The 17,056-nt window shown below is 34.2% G+C and overlaps 3 protein-coding genes across 3 annotated transcripts; 1 reads left to right on the top strand and 2 right to left on the bottom strand.

Annotated features, from left to right (window-relative positions):
• The first annotated feature begins 895 nt into the window (after nt 1–895).
• LOC111916405 (pentatricopeptide repeat-containing protein At3g09650, chloroplastic) lies at nt 896–3,460 on the top strand. Its single transcript, XM_023912079.3, has one exon. It carries the CDS (start codon nt 1,154–1,156, stop codon nt 3,416–3,418), a length of 2,265 nt encoding a protein of 754 aa, XP_023767847.1. The 5' UTR covers nt 896–1,153; the 3' UTR covers nt 3,419–3,460.
• A 7,036-nt stretch (nt 3,461–10,496) lies between these two features.
• Nucleotides 10,497–13,014, bottom strand: LOC111916238 (uncharacterized). The gene is made up of 4 exons (XM_023911853.3): nt 12,760–13,014; nt 11,986–12,157; nt 11,144–11,901; nt 10,497–11,027 (listed from the first exon to the last, which is right to left on the bottom strand). Exons 2-4 carry the CDS (start codon nt 12,074–12,076, stop codon nt 10,695–10,697), a joined length of 1,182 nt encoding a protein of 393 aa, XP_023767621.1. The 5' UTR covers nt 12,077–12,157; nt 12,760–13,014; the 3' UTR covers nt 10,497–10,694.
• A 1,565-nt stretch (nt 13,015–14,579) lies between these two features.
• On the bottom strand, nt 14,580–15,872 carry LOC111916404 (40S ribosomal protein S23). The gene is made up of 4 exons (XM_023912078.2): nt 15,734–15,872; nt 15,171–15,326; nt 14,930–15,056; nt 14,580–14,859 (listed from the first exon to the last, which is right to left on the bottom strand). Exons 1-4 carry the CDS (start codon nt 15,736–15,738, stop codon nt 14,719–14,721), a joined length of 429 nt encoding a protein of 142 aa, XP_023767846.1. The 5' UTR covers nt 15,739–15,872; the 3' UTR covers nt 14,580–14,718.
• Nucleotides 15,873–17,056: the final 1,184 nt, after the last annotated feature.

Genomic DNA, 17,056 nt, shown 5'->3' with positions numbered 1-17,056 from the left:
AGGTAACAACTCATTACCTCCAAGATGTGCCCAAAACTGTAGTAGATTCTGGATCTACACTACTTTCTTGATGCAAACCATTTTGATCTTCAAGTTTCTTCCACTAGAACACTTCTCAAAGCTTCAATCTCCCTCCAATGGCCTTATACACACGAGCTAGGGCTTACTGGATCTCAAAGGGGGCTAAGGGAGCTGAGGGGAGGACATTAAGTCCTTTAAATAGGGTGCAAACCCTAAGATTAGGGTTTTTCTCATCCCAGCACCAACTCGTCAAGTCCAGCTTCCGACTCGGTGTGTTGGTCGCTTAATTCGTGACCCAAACCCGCTCCGACTCGGTGACTAAGAGTACCTACTTGTCGAGTCCCTTCTTCGAAATTACACTTTAAACTCTTGAATCGTACTTCTGAAATTCGGGATGTTACAGTTATAAAAACATAAACAAAAGTTTTTTCTTCTTTATTGTTGGCTTATTAGAGCATCAACAATATAAAAAAAATTTCACTAAACTTTTATAACAAATCAAAATCTCAAGGTATTCTAACTCCATAGCGAATGTAGAAAAAATAGCACGGGTTTGCACAATATTTTTAAGGGTTGCACTATTAAAAATTTATTTTTTCCACGACAATTTAAGTCCCTAAAAGTGTCAATCTGACATATTTACATTAATTTATACTTTTTAGGATTTTATGATGGATTTTAACGAACTGAATTTTGGTCAAATTTTAATGAATTTATACTAATTTTACACTTTATTGTAAAATTTGAGAGATTTTCCGTAGTCCGTACTATCCTAAAACGCCAAGTAGGCCCACCCATGTGTTAACTATAGCAAAATTTTCCACAAAACTTATAACTTTACAATCAAAGGGAAAAAGATATACGATGAAAAAAAAACTCAGCATTGTCATATTTGTAAAATCGGAGAGTTTGGTTGCTGAAATGAGAAAGTAGGATAATTTGATGGTTAAATAGCATTTAACCTTTTATCATCCACAAATATGTACGATAAACAAGAGGACAGTATTTTGTCGACGTGGTACAGTCTGCACAATATGTTGTACTTTTCTTCCTCCACTCAAATAACCCCCACCCCCTTCTCTCCGATCAGCTCCGTACCTTATCTCCTTCATCCCTCCATTTTTCCGACGTAATGACAGCTACACCACCACCGTCATCCACCACAACTTCAACATTATCCCGCCACCAACAACACCAACACCATTCGCTCAACGCCCCTGCCAACCTCCATTGGGTGTCCCACCCACCTTTCGCAACCAAACTCTTCACATCCACCTCCTCCTCCACCACCACTGCCACCACAAACCCATCTCGAGTAAGAGCCGTCACCGACTCCTCCGCCTCTCTCACCACAATTACAACCCCACACCGAGATTCCCATGACGACACCCTCCTAAACCTTCTCCGGCAAAGAAAAACCGAGGAGGCTTGGCTTGCCTACACTCAATCCCCTCACCTACCAAACCCCACCTGCCTTAGCCGCTTAGTTTGCCAATTATCGTATCAAAACACGCCGTCGGCCCTCACCCGGGCTCAATCCATCATCCAACGCCTACGTCATGAACGCCAGCTCCATCGTCTCGACTCCAACTCCCTTGGTCTTCTTGCTGTCGCTGCTGCCAAGTCCGGCGACACACTCTACGCCAACTCTATTCTCAAGTCTATGCTTAGATCTGGATACCTCCCTCATGTCAAGGCGTGGAGTGCCGTCGTAAGTCGCCTAGCAGCATCAGGCGATGACGGCCCCAAGGAGGCCGTCAAGCTGTTTTCATCGGTGACCCGGACAATCAAGAGATTCACGGAGCCAACCATGGTGATGAATTCGCGCCCTGACACTGCGGCATACAATGCAGTCCTCAATGCGTGTGCCAATTTGGGTTGGACCGAAAAGTTCCTCCAACTGTTCGAGGAAATGCCTGAGAACAAATGCGAGCCGGATATCTTGACTTACAATATCATGATCAAGCTTTGTGCGAGGATTGAGAGGAAAGACTTGTTTGTCTTTGTACTGGAACGTATTCTCGAAAAGGGCATCCCGGTGTGTATGACGACATTGCAATCGTTGGTGGCCTCCTATATCGGCTTTAACGATCTGGAAACCGCAGAGAAAATCGTTCAAGCAATGAGGGAAGGGAGACAAGATATTTGCAAGCTTTTAAGGGATTCAAATTCGGAAGAATTCCCAAATGAAAATGAAAATGAAGTGTTCGAGAAATTGCTTCCGAACATGAAACACCCAACTGATTACGAACCACCATTGTTGCCAAAGGTATTCCTTCCCAACACTAGAATGTACACAACTTTAATGAAGGGTTACATGAAAGCAGGCCGGATCAAAGATACAGTGAGAATGCTCGAGGCAATGAGAAACCAAGAAGACAGTTCTAGTCACCCAGATCACGTTTCATACACAACAGTCGTTTCTGCACTTGTGAATGTTGGAGCAATGGAAAAAGCAAGACAAGTTCTTTCCGAGATGAGTAAAGCCGGAGTTCAAGCCAATCGGGTCACTTACAATATCCTCCTCAAAGGGTATTGCCAACAACTACAAATAAATAATGCAAGGGAGACTATCAAAGAGATGATCGATTCAGGGATCGAACCAGATGCAGTATCCTACAACACAATGATCGATGGATGTATACTGATCGATGACTGTGCAGGAGCTCTCGTCTTCTTCAACGAAATGAGATCAAAAGGCATCGCTCCCACAAAGATAAGTTACACCACTCTGATGAAAGCGTTTTCTGTATCTGGGCAACCGAAGCTTGCCCACGAAGTGTTCGACGAAATGCAAAAAGACCCACGAGTGAAAGTAGATCTAGTCGCTTGGAACATGTTAATAGAAGCTTATGCCAGGTTAGGAATGTTGGATCCTGCAAATGAAATAGTCGAGAAGATGAAAAAGAAAGGGGTTTATCCAGATGTAGCTACATACGGGAGTCTCGCTAATTGTATAGCATTAGCAAAAAAACCAGGAGATGCTCTGTTACTTTGGAACGAAATAAAGGAACGATGTGGATTGATAACAACGGATGAAACTAGGGTTTCTAAATCTGGTCCTCATAATGTTCCGATTTTGAAGCCTGATGAAGGACTGTTGGATACTTTAGCGGATATCTGTGTGAGAGCTGCTTTCTTTAAGAAAGCTTTGGAAATTGTAGCGTTCATGGAGGAACTTGGGATAGCACCAAATAAGACGAAATATACGAGAATTTATGTAGAGATGCATTCGAGGATGTTTACAAGCAAACATGCTTCAAGAGCGAGGCAAGATCGGAGGATAGAGAGGAAAAGAGCAGCTGAAGCTTTTAAATTCTGGTTGGGATTGCCCAATTCTTACTATGGAAGTGAGTGGAGACTTGAAGGAGCTGAAGATGATGAGTATGCGATTTAATGTAACAATCTTATATATATATATATATATATATATATATATATATATATATATATATATATATATATATATATATATATATATATATATATATATATATAGAGAGAGAGAGAGAGAGAGAGAGAGAGAGACAGGTTTATATATATTTTAATTACTTGGAATGTATACACAAGTGTATTGTTTAGTTGTAGGATTATACGATGAAGATTATATGAAATAAAACTGAGAATTTGAGTAGAATGGGTGAATGATGACATAGTTGTTATTGTAAAGATTTTTAGGAAATGTTTCACGTCTTCTCCCTTTCCGGCAACATAACCCACCGGAGATGGAAACTCAACCCTACGGCTTCACTTGTGGAATGGTTTAGATGAGATGAATTTATGAGAAGCATACATTAGGCAACAAAAGACAAGGGTGAGATTGTGTTAATAGTTGCACTTATATAAAAGACGAAAGATGATGATGATGATGTGAGTTTCGCCTCCAAAGTGTATATGGTTCGATTGGAGTTCAATCCGTTCTAAGGTCCAAACAACACAACTGATTGAAGGCAACATATCTAGATACTAACAAAAACTTTTGAAGTATTGTGATTTGTTTTTTTGTTCACTTTTTCCTAAAATTTTGTTGAACATTTTTGTGCCTATATGTTTGCAACTTCTAATTCTTCATCTCATGTGGTTAATTTTGTGTTTGTTTCTTCGTTCTGGTGTGGTCAATTTGTTTTGCCTATATCTTCGATGAACAATGGTGAAGTATTATTGATGGGTGTCGAATCCATCAAACAATAAGTCTTATTTGCATTTATATGTTTAAAAATGATAGTATGAGTAGTAAACAAGGTTCATCCTTAGGGATTCGGTTTTAATCAATAAATAAAGCAAAATAGTTATTTTTTGATTCAAATGCATAAAAAGTAAATATACGGGAAATGTTTTGAAAACGAGTAAAACTAAAATGAAATACAGTTAAAGAAATACTAGAAACAAAAGTAAAAACAATATGGATTCAAGTTCTATTCACCTATTAATGTATGCTAATTATAAATCAATGTCAAATTAAATTTTAGTCTAAGTTGGTACCTGAAGATACTAACAAGTTCTAGCATCTTCCATTCACCAAATTGTTTAATTAAAACAAGCTCTTTGAATTAAAGTTAACCTTACTAACATACTTTAAACAAGCTCTTACAAATAGATAGAAATGTCGCATTAAGTTTTGTGCAAATGTGCCCAACAACGTTTAATACTTCTCACAAGCTCGGGAGGGTGAAAACATGCAATTTTAGTTTACACCAAAGTTAATCTCATCACAAAACCAATTCGATGTGTGTCACTTATCATTAATTCATAAAATAGTTATGGATTTTACAAATCAAATAACGAGAATTAACTAACCCTAATTCAAGCGGCCAATATGAACCGGGTTAAGAATCAAACATTCGGTTATAACAAAACTAAGATGGCAAGAAAGAATAACAAGATAACATCAAATCATATAATTAACCAGATAAAAGTGAGTTCAAACTACAAAATCGGATGTATTAATTTAGCTAAAAATAATAATAATAAATTAAAAATAACATAATCAACATTCATTATAACCGTGTAATTGTTGGAAAAGCATGATCAAAAGTTGTGATTGTGCAATAGTTTCTTAAACACTTTTTAGGTTGATCAGACTCATTAATGAGTTTATCAAATAATAAATCTTATTTGTCAAACACTTGATTACAAGCTTTTCAACCAAGTTACAAAATCATCCAATTAAAGCAAGTTCTTCAATTGGAACTAATACACTACATAATTACCAAACAAGTTCTTTATAATTATGTGTTTGCATTAATGTTCAAACAACTATACCAATCACAAATGGTTTTCTCATAAGCCCGGAAAACTAACAATTATACCAATTGATTTCATAATGTTAATCAATATCTTACGAAGTCAATAACATTATACACTACTTAAGTTAATTAAATGGTCGATTACATAATCAAACACTCAACATATCAATTCAACCATCTAAACCCTAATTGAGGTTTTCAAGTTCACAAAGAATCAAGAGAGCGGAATTTATTTTTAACGGAAATCATATGGATAAAAAGGAAAAAGAAATATAATCAACAACTTCACTAGAAAATTCAAAGTCATTCACATAATTATAAACCGAATGTCCATACCCGGTGATTTAGCCGTTTAAGACGGCTAAACCACTGAAAACTACAAAACAATAAATAAATAAAAAAATAAAAAAAATAAAAAAATAAAAAATAACCTTTCAAGTCTAGTGGACTATTAAGTTGTAACTTGGGCTGCTGCAATAAGATGTGGGCTGCTGAAATAAAATATGGGCTGCTGAAATAAAAATGATCGGGTTGCCGTGTGACAATAATCAAACAAATGGGTTGTTGGAATTTTAATTTGGACAGATTTCCCGCTACAGTTCACAAGGCCCAAACGTGCATCAAACTTGGTTCAAATCTGATCTTCACCCTTTCAAATTAAATATCTATGGGTTAGGTATACCCCTATAAATTTTCAGCTCGATCAGACCATGTTTACACTTCGAGTCAATCACTCTACGAAGACCACGCATTGCTGCCAAATTTTTAAGAAATCACTTAAATCGCTTCGTTTATTACTTTATCATGGATGTTGGTACGAGACTTCAAATGTGATTGCATGGCTTTCCGTGGGACTTCTATTGGCACACAAAGATGTCATTACCCATTTACATAAATCTGCATAAATTAAGCTTAAACGAGTAAAATTGTCACAAACAAACAATGTAATAGAACATATGAAATGCATGCTAAATATACACAATATATCGCGAAAATGATTAAAAAAATATACTAAAATGATACATGAAAATCAACCTAACAATTATGCAGTCCAAAATTAGATTGTTATGTACAAAATTAGCAATTTAAAAAGATTATCAAAAATCAGTATTCTTATTTTGGTTATTTCATTGAAAATATTATCATGTGTGTTTGGATTTAATTTTAAAGGTTTGAAAAATACTACATATAAATTTTTGGATTTATTTTTAATGGTGGTGGTGGGGTGGTAGACAGTGATAACGGTTGTAGAGTGGTAGACGATGGTAGTTTGTGGTGGACATGGAGAGTTGGAGGTTGGTGGTTGACGATAACGATAAGCAGTATATGATGGTGTTGGTGATCGAATCGTTGAATCAAGCAATATAAAAAAATATTTAAAAGAAGTAGAAAATTATTTTTTAGAAATGGCTCTAAGCTTAACAAAGACATTATTTATTTATTTATTTTTTAAAAAAATAACAACTTAAAATTTTGATTTAACATGTGAAAACCAACCATACATCGAAACTTTTTTTAATCACAAATCATTTATATAAAAAATCAAATATTTTTTGTTATTATCTTTCTACTTACTATCAAAATAAATGTTAAAATAAAAAGTATTAAAAAAATAAAATTAATAGAGTCTATAGAATTTTAAATAAATAAAAAGATGTTTAAAAAAACAAAATATCTAATTTCTCTTTCTACATTTCTGTCAATTGAATAATTTATTCTTTAGACCATCCTTATTGGCAAAAATTTAGATGGGTTGTTCAAACTAATTATAAAGAAATAGTAACATAAAAACCTACCGGCTACTAACCGGTTTTGGCTATCAAACAAATATTTGGATGGTATATTTGTAAATAGCTACATAAAATATACTAAAATATATAAATAAAATCTCTATAAAACTATACCATTGTTGATATATTTTTTGATATATATTTTTTATTTTTCTTTTCAGATAAAAAATTAAATTGAATTTATTTGGATAGAATTGCTAACCAACATGAAAAATTAAGTTTAATTAGAAATTATTTTTATAATAAATAGTGAGGTCGTTCAGTATGCTTTCAATATATTCTCAACAGAGAGCCCTTTATTGCCACTTGGAACCATCACCCCGGACATGCACACCACCCCGTTTGCTTTGTGGTACAACGATTGTTGTCAATTGTTATCCCGACCACAAACTACCACGACATATCGGGTATTTCTTCTTCTATTTTCCTTTCTCTTCTTCTCTCATCAGGGCGTAGCTATTCATACACAAGGTCCTAGGACCTACCTTTTTTCTTTTTTTAATACAATAATTCTATATAAAAAAACATAAGGAACTACCTTATTTTTGCCAAAAGATCTATATTTTCATACTTTTTCCATTTCATTTATATAAGGAACCTCGTTGATTTTGGTTCTAGATTCGTCACAGTCTCATATAGGCGTCTCTTATCATGGAGAGCATACCAAGTTTCAGGGAGGTGGATAGAGATGGTGGTGAGATGAAGGTGGATGCTACGAGGGATGGTTTTAGATTGTATTTGCCTATCAATAATAAATGTTGTATTAATTAAAAAAGAAGTTCTAGAAATGATAAATAGAAAATGTTGTATCCGAATTCCAATATTTCCCCTATCATGACACGTGTACAACCCAATTGTATCTTACTTGAAAAATAACAGTCACCTCATTTGCAACGATCAAGCGTAAAGTCTCTCTCCTTAACACTATGCCACTTCTCTTTACGAAGATTGTGCGACACTGATTTGCACCAGGTAATGTATGCCCTCTTTCGCTTCTCTTTTCTGATCATAATGCATTCATCCAACACACTCCACGCTGTTCTTGAATTACTTTTCCTATGCGTAGTTTGGTTCTTGATTTTGCGTTTTTATCGTGGATTGCATGTGTTTTAGGGATTATGTGTTTATATCGACGAACTTCTGATAGTGTAAGTAAGGAACTGAGGTTTCTTGTTAGGATCATCGAACACCTAAAACCTAGCGATGGAATCGTCTTCTGAACAGCATGAAAATGGTGTTGTGAGCTTCGGTTCAGTTGGCGATGCTAGGGTTACTGGATATGGAAAAGGGATCGTAATGGCGTCAGATGAGAGAATTTCAAGAGATGTTGAAAATGGGGGAAATGATCATATGCGTTTGAATGGTGAAGTTTCAAGATCACGGTTGGCAGATGATCCGAATCTTGGGACAAATTTAGTTTCTGAAGTAGGCGAGTTACATGCAATCAATCTTGTTGTTGATTTACGCCAATACTCTACAAAAGAAGCAAATGATATTGAATTCACCAAAAAATATTCAACTGTTGCTTCATTTAAACCTGCCAAAATCATCCAGTGTGTTGAAGATTTAGCTAAAGATCCATTTGGGATAACTAGATCAGAGATTTCAACCATGGAAGCTCAGTTATCATCTTTTAGTTCTTGGAAAGGCAATCCAGATGGTGGTTTGAGCCCAAGCAAGAAAATGAAATGCTTATCGGATTTGATGACAAAAAGTACTCATAGTTTTTCTGAAGTGGAATATACACCTAAGAAAAGAGGCAGAAAAAGGAAAAATCTTGAACTTAACAGGGATGAATTTCTTTCAATTGTTAGATATTCCGCCAGAAACCCATTTGAAAAACATCATAATCTTGAATCACTGATGAAATTTTCGTCTGATTTTAGGAATTATTGCATGGAGACAAAATCCCAATTGAGGGAAGAAACTGAAATCCAACATGGCATTAGAGACTCTTACTGGACTGACAAGATAATTGAGTTGAAACCAAAGAAAGAGAACTCTACATCTGCAATTGCAACTGCTTTAATCTTGAAGTTTACAGATTTGGAATCAGTTCCATCAGTGTCAAAAATGAATGAGATATTTGGGCGTTATGGAACTCTGTTAGAAGAAGAGACTCAAGTGTTGAAGAAGAAGAAGTGTGTGAAGATGGTGTTTGAGAGAAGATGTGATGCAGAAACTGCTTTCAGTAGCAGTGGGAAGTTTAGCATATTTGGGCCAGCTCTTGTGAGCTACTGCCTTAACTTCTCACCAACACCTCGGAAAAGAGGGACAGCTGGCAGAAATCAAAACAAGAAGGGTGTGAAATCAGTAAAGGAGATGCTTTTTGAAGATTAGGCGACTGGATCTTGGTAGTGATTAGTGAAGTAACATCATAATCTTTCTTGTCAAATGAATTTTGATGTTTGACTTTTGATCATTTTGACTTCTATGGGACATTTACTGTTCGAATTTGAAACATATCAACTGTCTTGTATGTTGGAAACTAAATTTTGGTTTGGAATCTTATAAATGGTGGTTAAGGGACTTGGATTTTGTTTGATATTTAGCTTATAAGTTATCTTAAATAGCTTATTGAAAAGTTAGCTTATAAACTACTTGAATGGTCTAACTAAGTAAGTTTACACGCACCAGTCATCATAAACTAAGGTCATTTGATGTAACTGGGGATTTGTATGTTATTTTTAGAACTAGAACAATATTTGGTTTAAACTTTGATCCTGGAAATTTTATGGTTGGATATATTGATTATTGAAGTTCAAATAGTGTGAAATATAGAAAAACACTATAGAAGATAACATTTAATAACTTTGAATAAGACAAAAAAATGACAAGATGTAACAACCTGTAAATTTATTAATTATATATCATTCTAGTTGTTCAATGATAAAATAGTGACACATTTAAAGTAGTTGACAAGTTCTATATTTTGATGTATGGTATAAATATACATGGAGAAATAGAGATTTGATGTATGGTATAAATATACATGGAGAAATAGAGAGTCTGGTTATAGATGTTTAGTGTAAGGTATATGGCTCTAAATAAATGTACACGTTCATAACGTTCAGCAAACTCCTCATAAACCGTTTGGTGGAAAGTTTGTTTAAATTCGTCTACTTAATATCATAATCAAGTGAGGCATGCATATGAAGATGTACGAAATGTCAAGTGTGAGTATATAAAAAAAACATTGTGTATCACAAACAGACAACATATATAGAGAGAGATGACCATGGTATTTTGTTGATTTTTAATAAACATACTTTCCATATAAATTTTAATACTTGTATTAGTATATAATAACTTGGGAAAATCAAAATATTTTTTACCAAGTAATCTAAATGAGAAATTTTTGAAAGTATGGTAATTAAGTGTAGACAACAAAAATAACAATGACATACATGCACAACAAAATTAAAGGACATGACATAAGTGAATAAATCAATAAGCAGACTGTTATTTTATGAAAAAAAAATCCGCTTCGTCTTTTAACCAATGAAACATTACCTATAATAATCAAGCAAAGTGAGATGCGTCCATTGATGTATCTTTGATATAAACAAGCCATGAGTTTTGTTAAAACCATGCATTAACCAACAGAATAACACAACAATGTCTGATGCTTGATTGTTCATGTGCGTCTTGCTTGATTGTTCATTTTGCTGGATGAGTTCTTGAATATGCCAGAAGAAGTTGATTCACTTTTACCAATCTTCACAGGAACCATTTTGGTTTCCTTGCATTTCTCTCTCTTTTGCATATTGATTTCCATCTTCAATGCATTTAGTTTCCCTTTTATGTCCATAATTTCAGGAGACACCACAAATATATTTCTCACACCTTTTAATGATACACTACTCGACACCCTTTCTCTTTCTTTACCACTTGTTTGTACTCTTGAAGGTCCTGGACTACTACTTCTTTCACCTGTCTTTTTTGCTTGAATCTTTCTCTCTTTTCCATGCTGTGTAGATTCAGTTTTAGACAACCCAATTAATAACAAAGATTTGTACAAATTTCTAATCCAAAATATATATGATAAGATAAGAGAAATTAGAAATATAAGAAAATGGAACTCACATCCTCAAAGAGTGTAGTCTTGGTTCGTGGATACAATGTTGTTGACTGTTTCATGGTACGATCTAGAGTTTGACTAGTGGGACGTGTTTTCAAAGATGAGCTGGCAGATGAATCACGGTTTGATGATCTGTGTTGAAGGGTTGTACCCCTACCTGTTGATATTGACCTTTGGTTGACTTTATATGTTGATGATAATGATGATGATGCGAGTGATGTGCTTGAAGAGGAGCTGGATAGCCCTAAAGGTGATGAAGGATGATGAGAGTGAACTGGTGATGATTTATTCTTCAAGGCGATGATCAATTGTTTACCAGGTTTTTGTTCATCTTTTCTTCTTGCATTGGTTGATGAGGATCTACGTGGAGCACTGGTATTACCTCTTGATGATCTTTGATTGAGAGCAAAGGTTGAAGATGATGATCCTGGTGACCCTGGACTATTGGGACTACTAGGTGATGATGTTCTTGAAGGAATGTGAGATGGAAGATGAGATTTAGAGGGTGAATCGGCTTTGGCTTTACCAGTTTTGCTGTTTCTTGTAATGGTTGTTGAGGACTTAACATTGTTCAATGGAGAATTATGTCTTGATGTTGTTGGTTTTGTTTTGATCTTGTTGAATTTTTTGGTTGAAGCTTCTTCCATCTCTTGGAACAATTCAGCTTCGAGATTTTTAATCTCTTGAAGTGGTTGTAACTGGTGTTTAACATTGTTCCCATTTGCTTCAATTATGCTTGACAACTCATCCTCATCAAGAACACCTGTTTAAAAAAGAAAGGAGAGGAAGTAAAGAGTGATGCTTTGGATATGAAATATTATTGAAGTTTTTGTAATTTGTAGCATACCCTCACTAGTGAAAAAGGCTCTATCCCATACGAAACTTGATGATTTAAGCAGTTGAGGTTTTAGTTTAGTCTGTTCATTGCTGTATGCCATGTCTGCTCTTTTATCAGTTCAAATATATTTCAATGAAGATATCATCTCTATCAACTGGTGACCCTCAACTTGAAAGATATCCTGTAAAATAATGATTACAAATGACTTTTTACTCATGCTAATGCATTTCTATGAAGGAAGCAAAGACCTTTTATAAATTAGCTTGGTGGACACAATGGTGAACATCTATGTTTTGTAATTGTATTCAAGAAATGTATATTTTCTCTAACTTTGATCAAATGCTCACAATATTAATCAATAATGTTTCCAATCAATAAGTGCACATTGAGGATGTGATTGAGGATGAAAAGATGAAGCAAATGTGTATTGTTTTTCTCTCATGCAGATGATGAGGGCTCTTGATTGGAAGAGTTTCAGATTCCAAAAGAACCCCAGTACACAAACAGATCAAAACGAAGAAGGAATAGTCGATTGAACCAAAAAGCAAATGTAAGAAAATTAGGATTCTGAATGAATCACAGCAACAGTAAACGGATGAACGTAGACAGATTAATTATGAACAACAATTACTAAAATTTGATCAACAAATCAACTCTGAACGAATCCTACAGTTTATATATTGTTGCTACCTAATTTGGTTCGCCGAATAACTAATCAAAACTAAAACACAAAAACAACAAAGGTGCATCGTAACATTGAGGAATTAAAACGACAATAATCACCTGAAAATGTTTCTCAGTTATAAAAGATGCACGATCATTGTGTAGAAGAAGAGGAAACGGCGATTAAAATATCGTCGCTTTTAGATAAACGAAAAACCTAATGTCTTCACTCCCCGACCTTTCCGATCATTTACTTTCATTCCGATTTCCAAAGGCCGGAGAATTGGGTCGTACTCTTGATCCGAATTAAGAAGAAGAAGAAGACCCGATTGTTTGGGAGATTTAGGTAAGAGAAGCTCGAAGATGTGGAGTGGAAAGTCCTTATTTCACAGAGGTCGTTCGGCGGAAAAGTAGACCGTTATTTCGTATTGCGTAAATTACATAAATAGTCCATCGGTATTGAATATCACCATGTTTCTGTCCTTTGTTTTTGAATAATGCACTCATAATCCTATCTATCAATTTTATTTGACAATTGAAGTTACTGTGGGACAAGGTTTTAACAAAGAACATTAATTCGATTCACTATTGCCTTTTCTTATCTATGAAGGTTATATTTTTAAGAAAAAGAATATATATTATGTTGTATCAAACTCAACCATCACTCTATCAGTTTCAAGTTTTAATTATTGATTTTAAGCATTTCAAATGATTTCTGTATATTTAACAACACTAATATTTTTGGTTATATATTTGAACCAAGGCATACATTAAATTAAAGATAAAGTTATGGATGTTCACAGGTCACCAAATAATTGCTTTTCATATTTGAATATTAAAAAAATAACAGTTTTATTTTAGAAAAACCAAAAGAACCGTCGTGTTAAAAAAAATGATGATTTTCAAACTTGTTTATGAAATCTAATAACAAAATCTAAATTTTTGATCCAACATTATCACGAATTATGATTAAAGACTTGATGACATCATCACCAAATCTGCCAAATTAATAATCCAGCCTTGAACTTGGAAGAAATTCGTATGGTAGTACAAAAACGGCAAATTAAAAAAATTTATCGTTTTCAATGGTGTTTTCGGCTATTTTTTAGGGCTTAAAACGGTGTTTTAATTATATTATTATGAATCTTTTAAAGTTTATGATTTATTTACACAAAATTTTAACTTTTGTTTTAAACTAAAAGCCACTTGAGCTTTTAGTTTGGGTTTTTTTTTTGTAATTTTAAACTTTTAAATGCTGACAACTTTTTTTATCAAACACTTCTATACAAATAAAAACTAACTTATTTACCATTATCTTGTACTTTTAAAAATATTTTCAAAAAGATAGTTAAATTGGTTTTTAGACTTTTAGTTGTGATTCCCACCCAATTTATGTTAAAGAAACAAAAAAACAAATTCCTTTTTTTCATACGGTTCCATCGTTTCACGCTTTTTCCATGGAATTCACTGGCGCACCACTTAATCTTCTTAAACACACCTGCAACTTTTACTTCTATTTCTATGTTTCATTTAGCTTATTATAGAGCATCACTAAACTTTTTGAGTTTTTTACACTACGATCATACTCCGACCTAATTTATAAACCTCCAATTCAAGTTCACAAAGTATCCAATTTTTAAACCTCCCTTTCCCTTTCTTTGTACATTCTCATGATTTACTACACATATAATTTATGGTATGTTTATCACATACTTAACCAGTCATGGCATACCATTCAATGCTCTGTTTCCTCGAACTTATAGTTTTTAAAACTTGATACAATATGATTTCACAAAATCCCAAATCTAAAGGACTTGTCAAATATCACTAGATACTAGGGGATTGCTTCATAAGATGTAAATGAGAGTTGAATCAAGTCGAACATATCCCTAACCAATGTAAAATGACTATTGCACCCTTACCCGATAGTGTGGGCAAAATTTAACACGGGCAATATTTGAGCTTCCTTGAAGTCAAAATAGATGGTATTTCAAAATCCCAGATTAAATAAAGAACAGTAAAATGTGAAGTCTTGAATATAAAAACAATGAGATAAGAAACTAAAACTATTCATCATACTTAAGACCTTGGCTTCTCTTTCTTCTCCTTGAAAAGAGCCAAAAGAGAGACACCAGAAACCTTCACAACTTTAAACCTAACTCCAGGAATATCTCCCACAGCATGCCCTTTACGTCCAAATCCTGCAATCAACACCTCGTCCTGTACCAAAAAAATAATTAGAAACCATAGGGCCACAAGCAAACTGATGAAGAATGACTAAAATACCCACATTTTCTTCAATATAGTTCAAGCAACCATCATTGGGGACAAAAGCTGCGATCTTCTTTCCGTTCTTGATGAGTTGAACTCTTGCACACTTTCTGATGGCAGAGTTAGGCTGTTTCGCCTCAATACCACTGTAGATAAATGTTGAGAAACATTCAGTGATGTTATAAACTAAAAAGAAAAAACGTATCATGTGAAAATTGAAAAAAGAAAAAGTGATGGGTGTCGAATGTGTGTTTACATACATCTTCTCCAAGACAATGCCTTTAGCATGAGAAGAACCAGCAAATGGCTTCTTCCATTCGTTTCCAAGATGAGACTTCTTGTAAGACTTGTCAGCCCATCTTTGTCGCCTTCTGTGACTCTTTAGCTTGCGACCAGCTCCCATTCCATGTGTCTTCCTGCAACATATCAATGTTCATTCATAACTGAAACCAAAAGCTCAAGAAAAATTCCAATGAAAATGTTCACCAAAATTGGCATAAAGTTATCATCTTAAGATCTAAATATCAGTTCTAATATTCGACAAAAACAAGCAAATGATAAACAATACTTATAAGCCTCTTTTTCTTAGGTTATTCATATTCAAACTTCTAATTCCTCGTCATCAGCAGAAAACACTAGTCTATGTACATATATGAAAATGATGGTTATCAATTAAACGGAGCTTCTTAGAAAGCATTTGTACCATTTGGACGAATTCTACTAATCACAGCTATATGATACACAAAAGACCTACACATAACATTCAAACGCACAATCATAACTATGGAAGAAGATACATTAGATCCACGAATGTGTTACTTACCCCATCTTTGCACTGAAAAGGCGATAAACTTCCGACTAAAAACCCTAATTCTCCTTGCGAACTGAACGGCGATGATGCGGTTTTACATCGATGTATGTATAGTAATAGTATACTGACAAAATGGGCCTCTTTTGTTAGGTCTTTGGGCTTTTACTGTTGGATTCAATTATATTACAAAGCCTTGTTAAAAAATCTATAATCTTAGTTGCAAGCCTTATTTAAATAAAAGTACTGTTCTCAAAACAAAATCAAAAGTCATTTCTTTAACAAGAAGCATGAATACATAAATATTACCCAACGATATTTTAATGGTTGTGAAACCCAACTAAATTATTACTATAATAATTTAAATTTTTTTAGTTAATAAATCCAACGATCATAATACAACAACCATTAAATTCAAATTATAAATAATAATTTGCGGTGAAAAAATATTTCAACAACCAATATGCCATATAAAAAGATTCACATATCCTATCTCCTTGCATCTTGTGTCGTTTATCTTTATCTATGGGCATGTTCGGCACGGAACGTTTGGGACCTTCTAACTTCTAGCATTTAACAAAACGCCCCGTTTAAAACGAAAAACCTCGTTTGGAACTACAAGCTTCTAGCTTTTAATTTAATCAAAATGCTTCAAATCCAAATGTTAATTCATATAGCGTTTAACAAAACGCTACAAGCTACAAGCTACCAGCTATCTGCTACAATCTATCCGCTAGTTTTGCCGAACACGTCCTATACCTTATCATTCCTTTTAAATGCAACCATGGTTTAAAATTTACGTGCAAAAGAGGGTGTTACATAAAAAGTTTTATGTTTTGCATCATGTAACATTTTTCGAGCATATGTAATTCTTTTCTGTTTTCAATCAATCGCATCATATGACAGAGTCATATTTTATCTCAACTGATATATATATATATATATATATATATATATATATATATATATATATATAGAGAGAGAGAGAGAGAGAGAGCGAGCTAGGTTCAAATGTTTTAGCAACTATTGTGTGCATGAATGCACCAATAGGAAATTAGGAAAAAATAAATCATTAAATAAATAATTTAAGGGTATTATAGTAATCTTTGCATAGTTAATTATGGTAGATCAACAACAATTCCTTATATCACGCAACAAGCAAAGATAAATATAGAACATTAGCCCTAAATCGATTTCACCGCTTCCCATCATCCCTGTAGATCGATTAAAAACAAAATTGAAGAGGACACCTTCAAAGGACGGTAATACCATTTTTCTTCTTCTTCTCTCTTCCACAACTGCCTCTTCTAGATCGAATCTCCCCCATGCAATCTAGGG

Source organism: Lactuca sativa, chromosome 2 (assembly GCF_002870075.4).
Source record: "Lactuca sativa cultivar Salinas chromosome 2, Lsat_Salinas_v11, whole genome shotgun sequence".
NCBI lineage: Eukaryota > Viridiplantae > Streptophyta > Magnoliopsida > Asterales > Asteraceae > Lactuca > Lactuca sativa.
The sequence above is the reverse complement of the archived record's forward strand: the minus strand, read 5'-3'. Positions and strand labels throughout refer to the sequence as shown.

Excerpts from the sequence above, each read along its gene's own strand:
- LOC111916405 (XM_023912079.3), top strand. The coding sequence starts at position 1,154 with ATGACAGCTACACCACCACCGTCATCCACCACAACTTCAACATTATCC.
- LOC111916238 (XM_023911853.3), bottom strand. The coding sequence starts at position 12,076 with ATGGCATACAGCAATGAACAGACTAAACTAAAACCTCAACTGCTTAAA. Across the intron at positions 11,902-11,985 it reads AGCCTTTTTCACTAGTGAGG|GTGTTCTTGATGAGGATGAG; the intron begins GTATGCTACAAA and ends TTTTTTAAACAG. Across the intron at positions 11,028-11,143 it reads AGACTACACTCTTTGAGGAT|CATGGAAAAGAGAGAAAGAT; the intron begins GTGAGTTCCATT and ends GAATCTACACAG.
- LOC111916404 (XM_023912078.2), bottom strand. Across the intron at positions 15,057-15,170 it reads GGCATTGTCTTGGAGAAGAT|TGGTATTGAGGCGAAACAGC; the intron begins GTATGTAAACAC and ends ATTTATCTACAG. Across the intron at positions 14,860-14,929 it reads TGAACTATATTGAAGAAAAT|GACGAGGTGTTGATTGCAGG; the intron begins GTGGGTATTTTA and ends TTTTTGGTACAG.